This window comes from Nesoenas mayeri, assembly GCF_963082525.1.
Source record: "Nesoenas mayeri genome assembly, chromosome: 2".
In the NCBI taxonomy this organism is placed as follows: domain Eukaryota; kingdom Metazoa; phylum Chordata; class Aves; order Columbiformes; family Columbidae; genus Nesoenas; species Nesoenas mayeri.
In genome coordinates this window covers 112,819,682-112,842,840 of record NC_137543.1, presented here as the reverse complement: position 1 = coordinate 112,842,840, position 23,159 = coordinate 112,819,682, and the positions used below count along the sequence as shown (strand labels likewise).

General features: G+C 40.2%; 1 protein-coding gene across 2 annotated transcripts in view; it reads right to left on the bottom strand.

The window, feature by feature from the left end:
- ARPP21 (cAMP regulated phosphoprotein 21) overlaps window positions 1-23,159 on the bottom strand; it is a gene marked incomplete at both ends in the record, with an annotated part of 102,240 nt that overhangs the window by 23,521 nt on the left and 55,560 nt on the right. For both annotated transcript variants that reach the window (XM_080339211.1, XM_080339212.1), the window contains 2 exons: window positions 14,865-14,991; window positions 22,353-22,616. In XM_080339211.1, coding sequence (XP_080195337.1) covers window positions 14,865-14,991; window positions 22,353-22,616 — 391 coding nt within the window. The remainder of the gene's footprint in view (window positions 1-14,864; window positions 14,992-22,352; window positions 22,617-23,159) is intronic.

The following is a 23,159-nucleotide window of genomic DNA, read 5'->3' as shown; positions in this document are numbered from 1 at the left end:
ACGGTTCTGGAAAGCTGCCATAAAAGGTAAATACCATATAAAAGCTGAGAGTATTTAATCACCTGCTTTTAAAGCCTAGTAACTGTAAAGTGTCTTTTTGCAGCATTGCCCTTCAAACGAAAGGAAAATTCCGCCCTATAATAGGTTCAATTTTTCCGTTTCTGTTATGTCAATATAACAATCTTTTTAACAAGAAGACAAAAGCTTCTCCATCTTCTTGGGATCAATACTATTGCTCAAGCAAGGACAACTGGTATCGCTTTGTTAAGGCTCTATTTTCATGTACTGACAAAATACAAATACAATTCTAACTCATCAGGTAATAATATGCTTTTCAGACCAAAGGCTGAAGTGGCCAGGATGGAAACCTTACACACCCTTTAGTCATGCAGCACCGTTCTATCCCAAGCCCTGCACACAAGAAATCTGATGGTGCAGGATGGTCTGTGCACGTGTCCCAGATGTCAGCTCACGCCAGCAGAAAGCTACGATCTGAAGTAAAGAGAAGTCCCACACCCCTCAAAGTTCCTTTCACGCCAACCCTGCTTTTCCATGTCGTGACCACAGTAGTTTCACTACCAAAGGACACTCCAGCAGGGAGTTGGAGTTAGTACTAAAGCTAGGGATGCAGGAACTGCAAGAAAAAACTTGAGAAAAAAATCTGGAGCAAACCATCCATAGACATCTGTACAGAGACAAGCAGGCCCCCAAAATGAAAGTCAAGCACTGAAAACTGTGAGAAATCTGTCATTATTAGGTACAGCTGCATTGCCCTAAGGGGTCACATTTCAAGCTCTTTAAAATAGGAACACAGATCAATGCATTTGTGTTCGTATGGCCCAAGAAAGCACCATGGTGGAATGGTTAAATAATCAGAAATAGGCGATTAAAAAGTAGCTCCTACAACCTTAATTCCACCTACTTAGGCATGTGTGAATTAGATGCAGTATTTAACTACATAATAATCCTAGGTACTGCAACAGAATTTGCCCTATAAATTGCTGAACTGTCCCCCAGAAGAATTTCTAGTCTTCATATTTCCTGTGTTGTGAAACACAGGATTTCACATAGGACTTCAAAATGGTTTTGAGCATGACAGCTCATAAAGCCTTCACCTCAGCCCTTACACAGGTCTAGACATTGCAGCACCCAGATGAATTGGTATACATTGCTAGCAGTTTTCTCCAGATGGATCCTTTGTGCGTTGTGAGAAAAATCCCATAAGAAGTAAGCTGAGTAGGTGAAGTGAATTTTGAAAGATCAAGCCTCAATGAAATCTGCATCTGCTTTTGCTGGGACACCTCAAAAGGGCAGTTGTCTTGTTAAATGTTAAGCTCCTGCCCTGGGGAGAGCTGGTGCTTGAAGCCACAAGTTTTCTTTCCTTGTTTAATCGTATGAGGAAGAACATACCTGCCTATGCATATTCTCCTCATTACTCAGAAGTCACACATGTGGGGCTTTTGTTAACTGTAAAAAATATGTTCATCTTTGGAAAGAAAGATTGACACAAAGCATAATGAAAAATAAAAGGGAAAAAAAACCTCCACACAAACTTATCTGGTCTTGAGGCCACCCCAAAGCATGGGTATTGATGATGTTATAGTACCAACAGCTGGTCAACTGAGATCAGAACAGAATCCACTGTCCCTTAGGAAGCACTAGTGTTCAGTTCTGCTCATGCTCTTGCCTCAGATACAGGAAAAAAATCCTTATGCGGGAAAGCATTTTAAACATGTAAGCAAGTCCTACTGAGCAAGATGGGGCTCATAATCCTGAAATGATTACCTGAACAGGAATGGATGTAATTATGCATGTCAGTGGCCCACAGCTCCACTGCAGAGTGAAAAAAGGGACAAGTCAAAGAAGGCAGCTGTTTTTCACATGAAAATAGCCAAATTGGGGGAACAATTTCAATAAGCCTTGCCTATTTCACATTTCCTTCTAACATACAGTGACAGCTCTTAACCTCACAAATTTTTTTCCAAGAAAAAAAAAAAATCTTAAGTACTTTTTAAACAAAATTGAGCTGCTGGTACTAGGAAGTCCTCAACATTTGTGCAAAAAAGGGCAGCTCTTAGGGCCAACACAATTCTTTCCAAGGACACCAGCAGCCTACAGGCTGCATTTCTAGTATTACAGATACAAGGAGCTGTAGAAATTGCAGATGTTTAGAGAAATAAGGTTTTAAAAAGGACAGTTTTAGTATTTTCTTCTTAGTTCTGTCCTTCTTTGGACGTTAGAAAGAGTTAGAAAATACTTGGAAAGCCACTTCTTAGCAAAGCTAAAAATCCAGCTAATACACTGAATCCTGAAAGAGAGGTTTAGTACCTTCACTGTGCAGCAACACTAAGAGAGTTCTTTAAGCAACTCATGGACATTCTTGGAAAACTAACATAAAATTATCCCTAGTTTCAAAAGCACTGGAAAAACATGATCCATGCCCTTGACCTAAGAAACTGAACAACAATTTGGAACATTGAGGCTTTTGTTCATTTACAGCACAACCCAATTAAGAAATTATACACGAACCCACCTAACTGTTGGTCTTCTGAGTTTCACTCCAACAAGCTAGTTCTTAAGATTTTTGAAGTAAATTCTTACGAATTAAGTGGGTTATTTTCTGAGGGCTGACTCCTGTAACACACACCCAAACATTCCCCTCTTTTCCACATGCAGGAAGCTCTGCCCTCCCTGCAAACATCTTTCTCTAACCACTAAGCTCTGTGGACTTCGTACTAAACACTGGGAATCCTTTGACTTGCAGGTATTAGAAAATAAACCTCATTCCCAAATTGCTGGAGAAGATAAATGAGATGTTGCTGAATCTACTAAAGCAGAATCTGAAATCAACCACCTCCACAGCAGATCTACCAACACGCATCCCTGTTCCATCACCAGTGTAGTGTGAACGGCAAAGTCCTACCTCTCAGTGTGACAGGTCTTCCACCAACTCAATACATACTGAAATCCAACTAGGTCTCATTTCTGATTATCAAAATGTCCCGAGATTTCTCAATTATTACAATGTGTTGTAAAAACACGGTTATCACTTGTTTCACGTCCAGACCTAAAGACTTTCAATACACTATAACAATGCTGCTGCAAAACGGATGTTCAACATAAGCTTTGGACATTCACTTTTGTGCTTAGTGAACTGCGCATGATTAGAGCTCTTACAGAACTACGAATGTACTTGTACAACACAATATAATGAAAAGAAGCTGCAAGAGAATGTGTGAGACCACTTAGAGAGGAATCACAGAAACATTTTGCTTAATCGGCCCATTTTTTGTGCCATTGTTTTTCTTGACCCATCTGTCTTCTTCTTGGTACACAGTAACCACTGCAAGAGTTTTAAAACTTCAACAAATCCATGAGAAATGAGAAATTCAAGATTTCTTTTCAAAGTCAATGTTGCGATCACTCAGCAAAGCGCCCTGCTGGGATTGCTTCACAGAAATACAACCACTTTGCTCACTGGAGACTCAGGCTTTTTCCCCTCTCATTTTCTCAGTTCTACTTGATGGATGTGCTGAGTCTGCTCATTTACAGAAGGAAACTCAGGAAAAGAGTTCTTGCTGATTAATTATGTCCTACTTGGAAACAGCTTTTTACTAGTCAATTAGAAACAACTCTCTAAGGCAAATTGTATTTCCACGTGCTCACACCTGTTTCTACAATAAATCATATCATTCTATATTTACAAAATAGGCCATATTATAGCACAAATGAGCTGCATGATACATTTCAAATGCCACTGTAAACTCATGTAGCATATTAATCAGGACTGAGTAGAATGAGCAAGCAGAAACTGAACTAACTGTGCCCTCCTTCAGGCTTCAAATCAGTTAGAAAAGTTGTTTGTTTGAGGACTAAAAAGACTCAGTCCTACCACATACTGCTCACCTGACTAAAACTCTTAATAAAAATGGATAGCTCTGCGCTTCCACTTTCTTCTTTATAATGTAAAAAATAAATACATCACCAGAAAAAAAAAAAAAAAAAAAAAAAGGTAAAAACCCCAGGAAAAGCTTCAGTCTCTTTACTAGCTTTGTAGCCATTTGGTTTTGTCTCACATTTGCATAGAAGAAACGAGGAGTGTGTGTGCAATTACACATTTCATTTATCATTACATATCCATAGCTCACTATCAACACATGGAGAAAACAGATAAAATCAGATGAGTATTTATCACTGTAAATATTCCACCACGGAAGCATAAATATGGTTCACTGCAGACATACGGTATCTCCTTGAAAACATTGGGACTAGCATCCAGAGTCAACAGGCCTCTGGACAATGCCCTACAAACCCACCGCTATTGCTAGCTATATTTCCCAGGAACAAGTTCTTGCTCCTTTTATTGCAAGGCTATATTTCTGGCAGACAGAAATGAGAGAATCGAAGAAAAGCAGAAAAACATTTGTATTCTCTTACTTAGAAATGTTTTCTTTGTTAAAATGACCCTGACATAAGAAATGCCTGGCTTTCCATTTTCATGGAGTTAGTTAGGGATTGAATGGCTCCTGCCTATTGCTCCAGTGGGCCAGTATGCTGAAGCACACTTCTGGAGTAGAAAAATAGAACTCGTTCTCTTCCTCCTGCATATTTTTTTTTCACATCCTTTCCCTCTCCTATGAGAGCATCCTGGACACAGCTCCGTGATACGAACTGATGACCCATATCATACACACTTCATTGATCCTTTCACTGGGCAGCTACCACCGAGCTGGCTGAAAAGCCTCCAGGTGAAGCAAGGTCAGCAATACTGCTTTGGGACCTGTAAGGCAGGCATGGGAGCTGTGAGAAGCAGCAGCGTAGCACCAAGGGGAAAGGTGCCCCCTGAAGCTGCAAGGGCAGGAGACAGAGACTAAAGGTAAAGCAGCTCTGACTTGTATATTTAGCCTCCTCAGCAGCTCACCACAATGGAGCAGAATATGATATAGATTCATTTAGGTTGGAAGAGACCCTCAAGATCATCATATCAACACTGGCACTAAACCATGTCCCTAAAAGCGTCATCTGAACACCTTTTAAACACCTCCAGGATGGTGACTCCACCACTTCCCTGGGCAGCCTGTTCCAGCACCTGACAACCCTTTCCGTGAATGATTTTTTCCCAATATCCAATCTAAAGCTCCCTTGGTACAACTTGAGGCCATTTCCTCTCATCCTGTCACTTGCTGCTTGGGGGAGAAGAGACCAACACCCTCCATGCTACAACCTCCTTTCAGGTAGTTGTAGACAGCGATAAGGCCTGCCCTCAGCATCCTCTTCTCCCTCATCAGACTTGTGCTCCAGAGCCTTCACCAGCTCCATTGCCTTTCTCTGAACTCTCTCCAGCACCTCAGTGTCCTGTAGTGAGGGGCTCAAAACTGAACACATTATTCAAGGTGCAGCCTCACCAACAGTGAGTACAGGGGGGACGATCACCTCGCTAGTCCTGAAAAACGGTACCACCGAAAATTTTGTGGAAGGCAGCACTGATGATATGGAGCAGGAAATTATTCTGAAGATGTTAATATATCCACACACCTTGGACATTACCTCCTCCCTTGATAAAATAACTCCTATCATCTGAGGGTCTATGTGAGTTATGGCTGAGAAAGCACAACAGCATTTGCCTATGCCCGCACTGCAGTAGAAATCGTCTGGTGATAGCCTGGGTATAAAAGATGCTTTGTAAAACCCAGCTCCACTCTTTCACATGCAAATCACAGGCAAATTCATACTTTTCTGGAAAAAAAGAACATCGGGAAACTCAATTCAGATTTCTAATTCCTGCATGATATAATTCTGTTTCACCAAATTATTTTTGCCTTGCAATGTGACTGTATTTATAATTATTTATTGCGTGGGTCAAGGTTAAGCGAAGGAACAGCCTCACTGAGATCCTGTTTATGCCCTTACTTTTCACAATGTGCTACATAAGATTGCTTTCTATTTCTCCAACAGAGACAGAATGAAAACTGCCATTTGGTACAAACTATTAACACAGCACATTGCTTCTTAGAATTTCATACATTTCCCTTCTGTTTATACAGTGGTACGTGGGAACCTTAAAAATTTAATTTGCTAAAGTTCCTTTGTAGGACTTGTAAAAATCCAGTCTTTTGCACCCCTACAGCCTCAGCACCTGAGGAAAGGCACCTCTCAACAAAAAGCAAAGTGGAAATGCAGCATTGCAGAGCAGATGCTATTTGAAGATGTTCTGGTTTGCCAGCATGCTACTTGGAAGCCCTGAGGACAGTGGTGAAGCATGTAACAAATTGTTTTGATAACACAGGCTGACAAAGAGCAAGGATAGATACATATATATATAGCCTAAATAATTGCTTGCTCAGAAATGGCTGCTTTTCCCCCACCTCCCCTCCCCACTTAAGTAATGCCACAGGGCTAAAGCCTTTCAGAAAGAAATGTTTCACAATACGCAAAAGACTGCTGAGGTTTACAGGCAAAGTCCGCTAGCCACTTCTCATGGTGGTTGTGGGTTTTCATGGCAGAAGCTAATACAAGGAACACCAAGACTGATGATGATAAAATCGAACACTTGCAAAAACATTAATTATCCCAAATGAAGTATTATTTAGGGAAGTACACTTAGGGATTCTGCACATATGATCCCAAAAGTAACTTACTGTTTTCAGAACTCAGTGGGAGCTTTGTGTGCCCAGCATTTTACAGGTAGTGAATGGATGAACAGCTGCCACAGTAAAAGCTTTTTATTTCTTTTTCTGATTTATCTAAGCTGTCTAAGGAACTTTTTAGAGATGAGCAACAGCCCTGAATTGGATGACCACCATGGTACCTACCTTAATACTCTTTTAGCTGTGGATGGAAGCTCTATGTTGCATCTCAGGGGTGAAAAAGAAAATCTCTTCATATCTACCTATCTATCTATCTATCTATATCTTAGCACGGAGGGCTCTCAAGGCTAGCTGTAGCTCCTTGGTATTACTATGGTACAAAAATCACTATTGCACAGGTTGATCTCTTCTCCTTTCCTTCCTCTTAAGCACTCATATGATAGTAGTCAAAAAACTGTATTTGTTATTAACACATTAGGATCCTGGGAACTGCACTGAAAACAAAAATCAAATGCATAAAAATACAGAAGAAAAATCTGTGTTAAGGTGCTTCTAATCTCAGCTCCCTCCAGATAAACCAGGGTAAAAGCTTATCTAACTTCCCACTATTCAGATATGGTTGGGTTAGGGATTCAAACTTCTAAAAAATGCGTTGTGTAAAAAGGAATTTCAGTTCAACATATCAAGTACTGTGCTTATTTGCCTCTCCATCCTGAAAATACCATTCCTGATGAGGATAAGGCATGTCTTGCCACCACTGCATAAACAAAAGCAGAAACAGAAGTTCTGAATAGTATTAGCCAACCTCTATTTGTCAGTTCTGGAGTGAACTAATGTAAAATGACTCACATTTACAGCTAGGTCTTTAGTGTGACAGCAAAGGCCAAGCAGAGAATCCCCTCTTTCCCTTCTCAATCTACATCCTATCAGACATGAAGGAGCCCTCACTAGAGTCTGCAGCAAGAAAACCTGCATTTATCCTTTTCGTTCATAATGATAAATGTCAGTGATACCCACTGGAAGTGAACCTCAGCAGGGACTATGTATCACCAGTAATAACAGAAATAATCAAGTTGTTGTTAGAACCAGACACTCAGACAGCAAATTCAATTTTTTTTTATTTTATATCCAATACCAGTGACAGCTACCAGCCACCATGCATTACAATTAACTCATGCTGCAGGAATGCTATCTGCTCTGGTGTATAATGAGCGAGCTGCAACAGGGAGCAAGACCTGGGAAAGAGGTGAAGAACTTTTTGGAGAGGTATTACATATCCACGCCTGTTGCTAAGGAAACCAGCTCCTTTCTTGGGGAAGACATAAGGCTCGTCTCCTTCACACAGCCACACTATCAGCCATATTTCACTTACAAAAAAACCCCAAAAAACAATTAGGACAATTGCTCACTTGCTATATAAATGCATACATTCTATATATCTACTGTTGGCGAGTCAAACAGAAAACGTCCTTGCAATTGCAGAGGGATGCTGTTCTTGCAGACAGTTCAGGCAAACAATAACTGACTGTAAGAAAGGTTGATCAAAATTCAGGTAGAGGCACCAGGGTGTTTTTACATATTAGGTCTGGGCAGCAGAGCACCACTTCAAATTAGTGGGACATCGTTCTTGAGTTCCTCTGCCCTAACACTGAACACACACTGTGGCCCTTCTTCCAGTCACCTCATACTTACACGCATTTCTTCTGCCATGTTCCAATCTAAATAAGTGTCTCGTTCTATCAGGTTTTACAAATGCAAAGTATGCTTCGATTCTTAAATCCTCAATCAATAGCAACTGCAAGGCAAACGCCGCCCCTCCCCGCACAGTGCAGCTCTCTGGTGTACACTCAGATCATCTCTTCAAATATTAGCTGAGACCCAAAAGGCCTCCTGCACTTCTCCATCCCATTTCATGCTTTCATCTGCAAGAAAGTTTCAGAAAACTGAGGCTCAAAGCCTACAGACCTACTGTGAGCAGCATGCCTGAAGCCGAGCTGGAGATGGCCTCTGCCCCTCCAGAGAGGACTTCTAGCATTTCTGTTGATGGTGGGGCTACACTGGTTCTAGCAATGGCAGGACAGTATTGGAAAAGGAAAAATTAATTAAAAGAAACAAATAAATATTTATTTTTTCCCTTTAAAAAAAAGGAAAACAAAAAATGAAATCCGACTTTGCTCTCAAGGACTACAATATAAACCTCTCAATTACTGACTGTTGGAAAATTCCATTGCAAGAAGCGGAAGCACTGTGCATTGATCCAACACAGAATTAGCAGGAGATGATGTATGACTCTTTTTGGCAAAGACAGATATACAAAGATTCTTCAGAGACATTGTCGAACACCTTAGAGCATTCCCTACATCTTAGTGTGGCCTCTGCAATTTCTACAGAGGCTATTTTGAAGTCCTATCCACTGCACAATGCTGTTAGAAATCTTTTCTCTCTCTGCTGCTCCTGTACATTAACTGACAAGAGATTAACACATACTAATTTTCTTTAAAAACAAAAAATAAAATTAGTGTGAAACCCTAGGGACACTGTCAGAAATGGCTTAGATTTTAATTAGTGCTACAGAAGTCAAACAAAACTTCAGAAGCCTTGAAAGAAAAAAACAGATAAATGCCTGTCTTAAGATTCTTATGGCTGTCAAGTTTACTGGTGTTCTCTTCCCTCAATATTTGCTTTCTCTTCATGTGAATGCTGAATAATTTAACAAGTCATTTGAGGAAGAACAAAGGTTTTTGACAAAAGTGATTTTTTTGCCTTTTAATTTCCAGAATCAAGTACACTGCAGGGAGTGTGATAGTATTAATTTTGCTATTAATTTAAATTACAGATATTCTGTAAAGCTGAATGCTGGTTGTGTACTGGTGCAGCACAATTGCTCAATGTCAGAAGGACAGCAGGATTAGTCTTTCTAAGATTAGAAATTTTATAACTTTTAAGCCCAAATCCTGGGTCTCCCAGCAGGCTTCTTAAATCTCTAATGCACTATTCAGTCACAGACTCCCCCTTCAGCAGTAGGGGAATAAAATCCAGGTATGATACTCTAGGTAAGAAACTTGCTATGGGTAGGCTAATACGAAACACTAAGGAGGTATATGGATCTTGGACCTAATCTTAACCACACACCCTATACAAAAGTGAAATACTATAAAAGTAAGACCTTAGTTTCTTGCTTTATGCCCTTCTCATTCATGCACTTAATTCTCTAGTCCTTCAGACCTTTAGAGAAAACACTGTAAGAAAGATGGGGAACGTCCCTGAACAGCAGAAATCCCAGTAAGAATCTCCCCTGCAGTGCACACGTGGGTTTAAAACCCTCTCAGGTCAAGGCATCCAGGTTTCTTACACCATGGGAATGCCTAAAGTTGGAAGCAGATCATAAAATCAAATTTAAAAAAAAACACAAACAAAAACCAAGGGCTCCTTCCCCTCCAGACGTGATTCAAGAAAACTGAACTCTGCCTCGTAGATGCTCTTGGTCCGAAACACTGTCAAAATGGTAGCCTTTATATGAAACATTTCTATGTTTCAGCTGCTCAGAGATGGAAATACTTGGACAGAAACTAATAACATCTGTGTGGATCAGTTCAAGATTAAAATTTTCATCTTAGTCCTCCTAGTGCCACTGCTGCCAACTCCTTCATCTGACCCTAGCATTTCATAAAATGCTTCAATATTACAAAGCCTCACACCAATGTTAATGAACGCAGCACTATGCTTAACTATCTAAAACAATAGCGCTCTGTTCGTCCTGTTCCTGTCAAGCCTCTGTAAAAAATAAGAGACACCCCTCTGCAATGCTTTTCGGGAGCAGCAGTATCTGCTGAAAAAAGAAATATAGCATTAAACACAGATGGACACCTCCAGAACAAATCTGTTTCAATAATGCAGAAAGCAATTATTGTAGAAGAAATAGTTTCTTCAGATAATTAGATACTTAAAAATTGAACTTGTTTATGTTTATATAAGCACAAAAATTATAGATGGAATTATGCAAACAAATCATGGACCGTGAGCTCTTGTCAGGTTGCTAATGAAGGTAGAAAGCTGCTTTATAAGGTTCTCTAATGACCATGATACCAAAACAATTTTTTTTAGTGCTGCGCATTTCCCTTCCCCTATTTTTTTCCTCTCAGTATCAGCTTATGGCAACAAATGCTTTCAGAAGACAAAGAGGTGGTCTTGGCTTTAATCTCACAACATCGAGTTTTACCTTACAACTGTGTGACAAACCAAGCTGACTGCCTTTTAGAAGCAGACCTGAATGAGGATCTAAGTATTACTTTACCCATAAAATTTCTGTTGCATTCTGAAATTATCTGGAACACAAGGCAGACATAAAACAATGAACCCAAGTAGGAAAAATTAATATAATTTCTTGCAGCTTGTTCATTTGTGAATGGTAATATCCCAAAGTAACACGCATGTAGTTATCCAGCTCATGCTTATGAATTACTTAAAAAAAATCATCAAAGTGCACAGCATTTGCTACAGTGAATGCAACTACAGAAACACAGATGTAAAATAACCCATTGCTGGTATCTTCTATCATAGTAAAATACAAATCACTACTGATTTATCATCAGTATATCTCTATTTTCCTATTCAAGCACGGTAACTAGGATTGAAAGCTTCCAAAGCTACAAAAATAGGGATAGTTACTAAAGAATTAAATACTGATGATGTTAGAAGTGCAATTTATAGAGTACTGCTAGATGAGAATACAGAAATAATGTTTTCTTCTGTGTGGTTACAGAACTGGACATCCCACAGTATCCTAAATAGAGTACAGAAATGAGTAGTAGCAACATATCCACACAGTTTGAAAAATGAGCATCCTGTTTTTGAGAACAGCTTCCTGAACACACCCAAAGAATCCACCTACGATGTCCTAAATACTCCACAGTGGGACAGATGCTGGCTTGACTCTGGCCCCACTCAATGGCAACATTTTGGAAAACTCTGACTTGCACAGGACTGGACACAAGAATGGTGGAGAAGAAGCAAATGAAAAAGAGCAACAAGGGTACGTATCTGAGTGAAATGAAGGTATTTCTGTTTACAGACCACGCTAGTGTGCTGTCAGACACCACATTTTTTGCTTTAACAGAAATGAACATAATTCAAAAGGCAGAAGTTTTTATAAAAACCTCATAGACAACTCCCTCTGTAGCAGGATTCTACCAGAAGTGGGTCACTTATGTTCTCATACAAACCAGCAGTTAAGGAAAACAAATAAAACTAAAAAGGTAAATAAAAACACAAAAAAGTTCTCCTCCTTCCTTCCAAATGATTTATTGCTGCCAGAGCTCTAATCGAATTTTAGGTGAGCTCATCTTTTTTTCTGCCCTGGAGCCATTTTAACTTAATATTGCTCTCCTTCCCGAGCCACGAGAGAGTACAGGCTCCCTTAGCCATCACAGATGTTGTGCTGACATTTTACTTTAGCCGTTTGCTGTAAAAGTCATCAACATCGCTCCACTCCTGAAGAGACCTTTTCTAAGAAAAATCAAAACAAATTGCCGGCATTAGATCCAACTTTGACCTCTGCAGCCCCAAGTGGGCAAAGTAAGATCTGAACTCCTTGCTGCTGCTTTGAAAGCTTCCAAAAGCTCCTCCAAACAGGCAAATTTTTTATCTTTTCATCTGCCTTCTTCCCACCTCTTCCCCCTTTCCCATCCTCAATATTCCTGACCTGAGCTAAGTTTTGCCAGTGCTATTTTCCTTCATGTCTTCATTTTCCTGCCCCCAGTTTTCCCCAGCTCCTGCACAACCTGCTCATGTGCTGACCTGAAACTAAGTCTGCACGGGACGGAAAACTGCAGTCTGAAACGCCTGCTTGTTGACTGCTGTATTCCCATCACATACAACTTTCTAGGAAGATTTAAATGTTTTCTTCATGTTTTTCCTGTGTTCAGAACTAGTTTCTGAAGGAAAAATGAGTGTGATTACACTTGACAGTTTTCCTCAGATAACCCTCAGAGCAAATTTTTGAGCTCTACATCTAATTTCTATCACGTTTGACACAGAGGTGGAAGCTGCAATGACACCATGTTTCAAAAGTTTCCTCAAAATTAGCAGCTTGAAAGAGGAGAGGTGCACCCCAGCACACCCGCCCTGCTGTCAAAAGGCTGCAGCACAAGGTGGAAGGTATTTGCTCTCTTTAGGTGCCACTGGTCCATCTACTGTGGTACCATAATGCTGTAAAAAATATGTGGCTTTTTGGAAAGCTAGTTATTTTCCAAATGCCAATGGAACATAAATTCAATTGATCTTCACACCATCTCCAAGAAAAGATCTACAGGAAACTGCAAGCTGCTTTCTGGCGTGCTTATCACACACTCGGACAATGACTAATGGAAAGGATGCATCTGAGCCCAAAGGAATGAACCAGCTTGGCAAATCTGTTCTCAGCCAAGTCTCAAGATCTGAGAACAGCTAAATGCTCAAAATCATCACCACAGCAGGGAGTTTAAACCATAGTCACAATGTTTTCATTTTTAAACAAGAGAGAAGAATAATGTTTCCAACTGAGCAGGCAGCTGGAAGAGCGAATTGCAGGAGAAGACTGATGTGCTAAATATTTTACACAAATTCCTTGACTCATGTTTTCCAAACGTGTAACGAAAATGATGTAGTAAACACAGAAACAAAATTAGCATCTGCATCGCTGCATTGTCTGTACTCAAACATAACAACTCCTGTGCTACATTATATTTTTAAAACTAGGATTTCCTCAAGATCAAATAGCTGGATCTTCTCCAGAACATCACTTAAGTGCTTCAGACCATCTCTTATGCACTTCATTTGCCATAATCTCCACTAGGCTGTGGATATAGCATTAAACTGATAAATATGGTTTTATAACAATACAGTAGACTCAGATAATGTCATCTAAGTTGATTTGCACTTAAGTTCAAAGACCCACTATATAACGACAATAAATATGGTACCAGACTGTCAGGCAGGAAAAGTCAGAAGAGATTGATGATCTCTGTGCAATATCTCACCCCTTTCTCTCCCAGGAATGTTTAAATACAAAGTTATGAAAGCAGACACAGTCACCAAGACACTGACCAAAACAACACTCATTTTATTAGAACATAGAACTGCCTTTTTTTTTTTTTTTAAGAAAAAAAAGAAAAAAGAAGAAGTAGTAATCAATTGCTCAGTTATAGCTGTGTTTGCCATGTCTTTGTTTCCCTGAGCGCCTGAGAGAGCGTGAACAAAATTGCCAACAGTCGCATTACAGACAGGTTGACGGGCTGGATGACCCCGTAAGTCTTGTTCATGTCTCACGTCTGGGCTCTTGACTTGCATCTTAAAAGACTTTCACATAAATGTCTTTGCAGGGAACATGCTTTGCCATTCAGAAAGGTTTCTGCCAAACTCAGACAGAAAGATGAATGCTTTGTCCTACCTGGCATGTCTGTAATTGCAAGCCCTATTGGGAAACAAAACCCCCACCCACCTTGGAGTTACTGTTTGAGACACCCTATGATTGGAGGTGTGCACTAAAGAAACACATGATCAACAACTTAAAAAAAACAGAAAAAAACCCCACCTCTAAACCCAGAGCTGTTTATTCCCTTGAAATGCGAGGATTCTTTCACAAGCACAATCCCTGCCCTCCCTCAACACACACCATCCCAACTCTGCCTACATCCCTCTTACTCTGGTGTCATAAGGAGTGGCAAGACACAGTAGGAAAAGAGACCGGTTCACTGTGAGACCTGCTACTCACTCTCTTACAGTGTAACGGCCCCCCTTCCAGCTGCACATCGCTGCGGGGAGCTGGTCCTGACAGGCACCAACCACATGGACCACCTTGCTGCTCCTTGAGCTCAGGGAGAGCAGAAGGTGGTGGAGCACAACCAGCCCCTGCATACCTGTCCACTGTGTAGTCTTAAAAATGCCTGGGGAGTTTGCATGATGAACGACAAAGTGCAAGTGTTGCCTTGAACGTGCAATGTGACCGCCCACACCAGTTCCCTCCTGGCTTTCTCCGTGCCCCATCATGTGAAGCATCGACACTGAGGACACAGCACTGTGCACAGGACAGCAGTGCTGGAGAACACAACTCCTGCTCTTCCATGGTTCCATATCAACATGCAAAGGGTTCATCAATTTGTAATTTTCACTCTGTTTTCAAACAGAACAGTGACCAACTTTCTCCTCTGCTGTTCAAACTCAAAATTAAAACACAATCAATAGGTTTCACCAGCAAGGGCACTGTGAGCAGCTGAAGAAATGAGTAACAGATGTAAATACCTGCTTGCTGTGCAGTCTGTGGGATCTGCTGACTCCGCTGTGCATTGTACTGAACTGAGGCAATGGGTCTGTACTGCTGAGTTGTTGAGGTAGGGTACTGACCAGATGGGTAATAATACACTGGCATCTGCAACGAAAGGGAACAGCAGCTAACTATGGACTTTAAAGATCAAAGATTCAGAAAATACAGAACTGGAAGGAGAATGAGTTAAAGTTAAGCATATTAGTGGTAAAAGTAAGAGGAGAGGTTTGCAGTATGTCTCTTCAAGAACTGCTGCTTGCTTTCAGCTTTGCTAGGAAAAGGGCTATCAGTGTTCAAACTTCTTCTCAGATACTTTAAGAAACAGAAGAAAAAGAACTGCAATTAGAAGAGACAAAAATGGACAGGATGCATAAAAAGCTACATACATATACCAAAGAAATTACAGTAAAATATCAAATGGCTGCAGAAAACCAGCTGAAAACACCATCTTCCAGAACAACGTAATACGTATAGGCAGTATGTCGAACCATAAAGTGAACTCTGGAAAAAACGGTCAATTCTAAGCAAAGAATGGCCTGGAGAAAAACATGTAGAGGTGAGATAGAGGGAAAGGCGGAGAGTGTGTGCCCATAACACTTGTAAGAAACAATTCACGCTTTTGTTTAACAGCTTCCTCCTTCCTTACATGAACATTTCACTGTAAAGCCTCTCTCATACTTGGTATGAATACAATTACAGTTTAAAAAACAATCGTAGTTGTTTTCTTACAGGAGCTGAGGGTAGGCACTGAGTCAGAAATCTGTCAGGTAGGCTTCTTTTTTCTATTCTTATCGCCATTACAGAGCAACATGTACTACATCACCTTATCACGGGGGTGAACGTAGAAGTTTGAGAGTGACTGGAACTAAAGGTTTTGCCCACACATGCTATACCACTGTTACTGAGACATTTGAGCGAAATAGTTTTCAACCGACCCGTGGCAAGTTCAAAGCACTCAAAATTTTTCATTTTCAGCTGCAGTGGATGCTGTAGGTACCTGACAGAGTTTGGCAGCATATGCAGAAAGACACAGGCTTGGGAGAACGTTGATTCTCATGACTTCTGCAACATCTGTCAGCATTCCTTTATAAATCACACAATATTTTTTTACTTTCTGTCTAGCATTTACCCTACTCAGACATATGCACAAAGACAAATGCTGTTTTGTTTTGTTTTTTTAATATGAAAGTAAGAAGTGTTTTTGCCACTTTTATTCACAGGGAAGAAATGCTCCTGGAATGCCTCATTCAGCTTGATCACTCAGAAAGCATTAACAGAGTAAAGGTTTGTAAACTGCTAGGACATCAGAAGAGAGACCAGAAATTTTCCTAGAGATTATGTCAGATGAAAGAGAACAGGCATAGATACAAAAGAATAGGTGAGATGAGGGTATGGATGGCTAATTTGGTAAGCAGAAGATTACTGAATGGGTGACTGTGGTGGGAAAAGTATTAGGATCAACAAAATGGGACTCAGCCACCAGACCAACTTAGTCAGTATCACCTATCAGTCCCGAGCTTGAATACCCATTTATTCTTTCAAGGTCTATTCATTTGCTCTTGAATCAATGGAAATACTTTTTTTCCCTTTTCCCCATCCTGTACCCCCGTCAGATAATATCAGCCAGATTCAAATGAATACCAGAAAGACATAATGTTTGACTGGAAAATGCTGTAAACTAACCTCCCTCCAGACAATACCAAGTGACACCTAATGGCTATTAGAGACTAAACTAACAAAAGTAAAAACGCCTCTGTAAAATTGATAAAATCATTACGAATTTGTTTCTCTGCAAAGAAAAGCCAGAAGGTATAGGAAAGTTGACCCAGACATTTAAGGAGCAAAAGTCACTCTTTAAACATCATAGCAAGGTATTAAGGAATCAGGCAAGTTCAGTGTGATTAACACATCTTGTGGAAACCGCTCAAGTAAGAGATCTGAAAGCAGTGAGAAGACTCAGCCTACATCAAGTCAAAGCTGGGGAACAGAGCAGACATCCTCTCAAATATTCTTCATTTTCTATTATCATGTTCTACAAATTTAAAAAATATTAAACCCCTCTGGAAATACTCTCACTTCTCCTGGCTGCAGCTTAATCTCACTTAAAGGATTTAAATTTATTTGATTTATCCTCAACTTCCTCATTCTCCAGGCACAGACAAGCCCCTGGATATTTGAAAATATAGGACCATATGAGAACAATGCAAATTATCTCTTGTGGAAAGAGTCTGTAGGTTTTAACTTTAAAACACAGCCTAAAGACTATAGGTTTTGAAAGGAGATTCATAGTTAAACATGCTTAACAAAAATATATATACATACACTGAAGCATTCAGAGTAATTTGGAAACATTTATTTTTATCACACAGATAATATACCAGTTAGTCAAAGGATTTTCTCCCTTTCTCTCATTTTCTCAGTTCATTGCAATACGTTTATCATATACTCTGTTTAGAAGCTTATCACACTGCAATCTATCAGGCTGAAAAATGTTAGTAATAGGAGTTTGAGTAAGAAAATAATTTCATTTAGAAAGATTAATGGATGAATTTGCTAGTAATCATGCATACATGACTTGCAAAGAAGAGATGTGGGGTTTTTTTCTAGTTCATTGGTTGTTTTTTTGTGGATTTTTTTGGGGGGAGCCTGTTTGGTTGGTTGGTTTTTTTGGTGTCGTTTTGTGGTTTTTGTTTGGTTTGGGGTTTTTTTTGTGGTTTTGTTTGTTTTGTTTGCTTTTTTAAGATATTAGACATCAAAAGAAGGTCTTGGTCTAAAATATGCACACAGAAATTTTGGGTGTTTGGTGGTTTAAGGGTCTGGAAGGATCTATTTTCATGTGTCTTGAGTACATCTCTATGCCAATAGTTGAAATGTTATTTATCCTTTCTGATATTACTTTACTGAAGAGTGGAATTAGAAGGATCAGAGATAACAGGTATCACTTACATTGTCTACTCTGACCCTCTTGAATTTTTTAGTTTCTCATTACATCAGTGTTACTAACACCTCTGTTTATGTGCTTCTCAACAAAAAAAATTACATTTCTGTAGCAGCTGAGCAGCTGACTGACATGTCAAATTATATTTGAATTGCTTTCCCGTGTGAACGAACCATTTCACCTTAGACCTTCTGCTTGTTTAACACATTTCCTTCACAGAAACAGGAGGTTTCCACTATGCTAACAAGCATGCCGACACAGCTACATGGTTATTCAACAACAAAAAACCAACCAAAACCCCTGTATTTTTTTAAATGTGCTTCTAAGACCACAACCTAAATAAATTCTGCCTTCTTTAGTCTAAAAGCATTGCTTCTTGATCATAATCCTTGACACTGTGAAAAATACTCCCCTTTAATAAATACCATGAAAATAGTTCACAGATGGTCCATACCTCCATGGATATTCTTATTTTGAAGGTGAATACTCACCTAATTTGTAAACTGACCATTCCAACACATCTGTATTTTTCCTCTCATACATAGCATTTTCTTTCTTTAACTAACACTGTAACAGAACTGGGCACATTACTTCAGAGACACTCATGAAATGCCACAAACAGGCATTACTTTTTCCTTTTTCTGATGCGCTTTGTCTCTAGATGACAGGCAGAGACTTAATACAGCATCAGCTTTCTGCTTTGTTCTGCCCACCTACAGTTCAAAACCCATTACCAGGCTGGGTCTCCCTTAGACTGCTCTCTAACAGCATCCCTTGAGTCCACAGGTATGTTGGTTACTTCCTCATGGAAGAGGATTACACACAACTTTCAGACTGACATTGCTTTCCTAACCTATCTCTCTACTGACTCACAGCTTGATTCTGCCATCAGACAGGTATCCCACCTTCTCTTCACATCACTGACAATGATTTATGTTTGGATGAACAGCTTCATCCAGTTGATTAGTGATGATGACACTATTGCTAATGGCAGCTACAGATGCATGAACGGGAATGAAGGCAACGAACACCACAGTGATGTAAGGACACATGGAGGTATTGTTTTTCCCAGTACCTGACTGGGATCAGTCATTCTTCAAGGATTTTTCTCTTCCCCTCCCCTACCCCCAATCCTCCATAATAATTACAATAACAGTAACAAAAAAATAATGGCCTGTGCACAGCTAAAGGCCTGTCCTTCAATGTCATCTTCTGAGATCATCAAGGAAAGATCCAGTCACTTGCAATGACTCCCCAGTCTTTTTCATAACAAGTTTCCTAGAAGAGACATGCTATGAATAAAGATTTTGTCTTATGGTAGTTATGCACTCTATAGGAGGGGGCTTTTGCAAAGAGATGGTTAAAATGATGACACAAAATTAATTCAGGTGAAAAAAATACCTCAACATGTGTATTACTTCTCCCAGACTCTCCAAGAATTCATGCCACCTCATTTGTGGACATCATTTTGCCAATGAGTCAGAGGTGAAAAGAACTTTAAAAGGAGTGTATGCTTTCCTACTGGCATAGTACTCACAGTTTTCCTATTTCTTCACTCGCAGAGGCAGAGCAATGACAAGCACCAATGACAGAGTCCTGCAAAAACCAAATGTGGACCCTTGTTGGAGAGTCTGGGCCCAAAAGTGCTATAGAAGAACCATCAGAAAGAGAAGAAAACGGAAAATAGAAGAAAATAAAGAAAGTAAAGACATATGTTTGCTATTTGTGATACACAAAGCAAACAGGAATTTGCTGCTAAAAGTTCCTTTCAGTAAAACCAGAGTAATGGCTGTTTTTTGGTGTTTTGTTTTGAGTTTTGTGTTTCCTCAACTGGATGAATGAAGATAGATGATTATTTTCAGGTTATTAAACCACAACTCTGTTGTCTATCTGGGGAACAGCTGTGATGAAAGAAGCAGCAAAAGAAATGCAAGGAGTCCTCTTGCCACTTCTTAGGCATGACATTTCAAACTCAATCTGCTTCTGCTGTGATACAGGCTGGGGGAGAGAATCTTGGAGGGCAGCTGTAGAGCAACATTTAATTGAACTTTAATACAAAAGCTAATAATTTAACTAAAGTATCACTGGATCTGTAGGCTTGGAGGGCATTTCTTTCTTCTCCTTTCAGCTCCCAAAGGAAATGACCATACTCACAGGACCTCCACCCACGTTCCCAATGCTATTTTCCAACAGCATACAGGGCATGACAGCCAACTTACTAGAACATTGATTGCATTGCACTGATTAATGCATCACAAAATGTTCTACATGCTCTACCATTTTTATTGCCTCCCCCCTTTTTTTTTAAGCCTGCCTTGGCTTTGGCATCTGCTTTACTATTGCATTTAAGCCCAAAAGAGTAACAGGTGATTGAGATGGCTCACAGTGCCAGAGTGAAGTTTTGCCATGGGCAAGACACAGAGTTGGGGTCTAGCTGCCCTGTGCAGAAAGCTGAACTACTATTTCCCAAGGCTTCGCTCATCTTTTGATAAGAGGGATCCCCTATTTGCTGCACATGCTACAAGTAGTACCCAAACCACCATGACTCATTTTAGGGCTGAAGAGAACGAATCGAAACTTGAAACGTTGACCAGAAGTTCTCATTTGCGTACACGGACGCCGAAAGCTCCTGCCCCCTCAATGTTCCAGCAGACCAAGACCACTGCACTTTCACAGTACAGCCACACAGGCAGCAGGGACTGACTTCCCCCTGCATCCTCTTCCATACAGGTATCTGGATGAGACAAGGATTATTTTGGAATAGTGACAAGCTGGAGGTGAATGGTGTGTGCGGTGCAGTGGATGCAGAAGAAGCTGACAGCACTGAATTCCTCACCTTTCTACACCCTCTGAAGACAAACCATTCCCCAGCAAAATAACAGAAGTTGCTGCAAACCCAAGAGGTATTTTTCTGCCCTCAATAACTTTCCACTTTGTTACAATGTAGGAGGAAAGTGCCCATACATGCTGTATTTGAGGTATGGACAGACACATGAGGCCATTAGACACACCAATACTGTACTGGTTCAACAGCAGCCTACACATGAAAAGGCTCCTTCTCCTCACTTGTCCTCTGAAGGAGGTAATCTGTCCCTGCAGTAGCACCAGAGTAAGTATTAATGAATGAAAACAGTTTCACAAAGTAACGCTATGCCAGGGTGCTGCAGGCCCCCTCGCTCCCGCAGCAAACCCCAGCCCACAGGGCCGGGAACCACGTCGCTTCGCCTGCTGCAGTGACAGCTTGTAAAACAGAGGTGCTCGCGTTTATCTGGTTCACTAGAAGTGTCATGAGGTTTGATTAAGTGATGCCAGAAAACACTGAGGGCACTGGGGGTTGTGCACAGAGAGTGAAGCCTGGACAGCCTCTACCTACTCACTTCGGATACACGGTCTAAATGGGAAGACAGATTTAATCAGGGGATTCTGATTCTGCTCTTTACATCATTTTTTCCTCACTTCTTTTTTTTAAAGTGCTACATTGGGCAAACAGAGAAATCTTTTCCTAACAATATTTTATTACAATCACATCATACTGAATTTTAGCTCCTTAAAAACTATTTTTTGCAAGCCTTCTCTCTGAAAAAGCACTGCAGAATTTCTTACAGAAAATGGATGTCACAGTCCTCTATGGGATGTGAGCATCCAGTAGCATCCAGATTTCTTCTACTGTTAATTAGTGAACTAATTAACTAGATCTCTAGCCCACTTAAAACATTATAACAGTATAAATTCGTCATTACTGTGTCAACACAGAATCCCATTAACAAACACAATCAGAGTTCTTCAGTAAGGAGTGGCGAACAAAAAAAATCAATACAGTTTACCCTACTTTTACATTAAAAGAAGTGGTGAAGTTTTTTTACTTTATGTTTTATATATTTTCTTCCTGCTGCCTAAAAATGAAATCAGGAGAAATACTATTAATACCATTTTAAAGTAGAGTTTAAATAAAGTTACCTATAATTGGATAAAGAAATTTGGCTTTTTAAAGTGCATGTCTTGAAAATGGGCCAGAAAGTCATCTGTGCATTTTACTTCTTGACAGTAATCACGTTCAATATTCCGTAAAGGTACCCAGGAGACAAGTAGAGATGTTTGGTAGTGAACAGTAAAACATAATCAGTCTTCAGGAAGAGAGTTAAAATTACTGATCTGTGACATCTCACATGTTCGAGTCAATTAAATATGATTAACGACTACCTGGGCTGATGTGCATGTTGCTCTTTTCGTATATAACATAGGGAAAAAGGACTACGGGTATTTACTCACCCTCTTCCTTCATATTCATGTGCAGATGTGTCCTGGAGTACGAACATATGTTCAGAAAATGGTTTGAGGATAGAAAAGGAATTGCTGAAACCCCAGAAACGGCAGTCTTTGCAAGTTTCCTGCTGCCTAAAAATCTGCTAAGCTTTTATCGAGGAGGGGAAAAAAAATAAAAATCTAAAATCTAGATTTATGTTTTAATATTGTCTTTCTGATGTCATCACAGGCACCCTGCCAAACTGGCAGCCAAGGTTTTGCCTACCTGAGCAGGTGGTGGTGGCTGTTGCACAAAGCCCTGGGGCGGTGGTGGAGGCTGCAGCACTTGTTGGGATACTGGTGGACCTGAACCCGTAAAGCCTCCTGGAGGAAGCTGCTGGCTTGGGGAAGCCATAATATAACCCGGCTGCTGGGCAGGCTGCTGCAGGAGAGGCGATGGGTAGACAGGACCAGAAGGCGATTCGGAGTTGTCTCCTGATGACTGACGACTTAAGCTCATCTGGTTAAACTGTGTTGTCATGTCATCTCGCTGCAGGGTAAAAGGCAGTAGGAAATGATGCAGACACAATGTTTGCAGTAGACATGCAAAATAGCAAAACAAAACAGGTTCAAACAGAACACGTGGCGGGGGGAAGGAATCGCTCAGCTCAAGTATGTTCCAAACTTTGCATGGATATCTACAAAAATGGAGGCGACTAAAATGAAAATCACTATAAATGCCAAATGACAAAGACTTCCAGATTGCAGGGTGAATGGCATTGCTCAGCACAGAAGCCCATTATTTTGGCTTTTACTCTGCTCCCCACTTTTATTCTAAAATGACAAGTGAATTTTTACAGTGTTCAAAAGAAGACATTTTAAACACAAAGGGCATGAAAATAGTATTATGAATACCTCTTTCCACAAACACAGAATTCCTCAGCCAAACACATGCTGCTAATTTCACCTGTGTTTCACAAGGATCCCAAGAGGAATTCAGTAGGATTCAGGTGGAGACCTTTTCCTTTTTGGACTGTTTTGAAAATCCAAGGTTGTAAACATAGAGAAAGTAAAAAAAGCTAAGCCTTCGGTT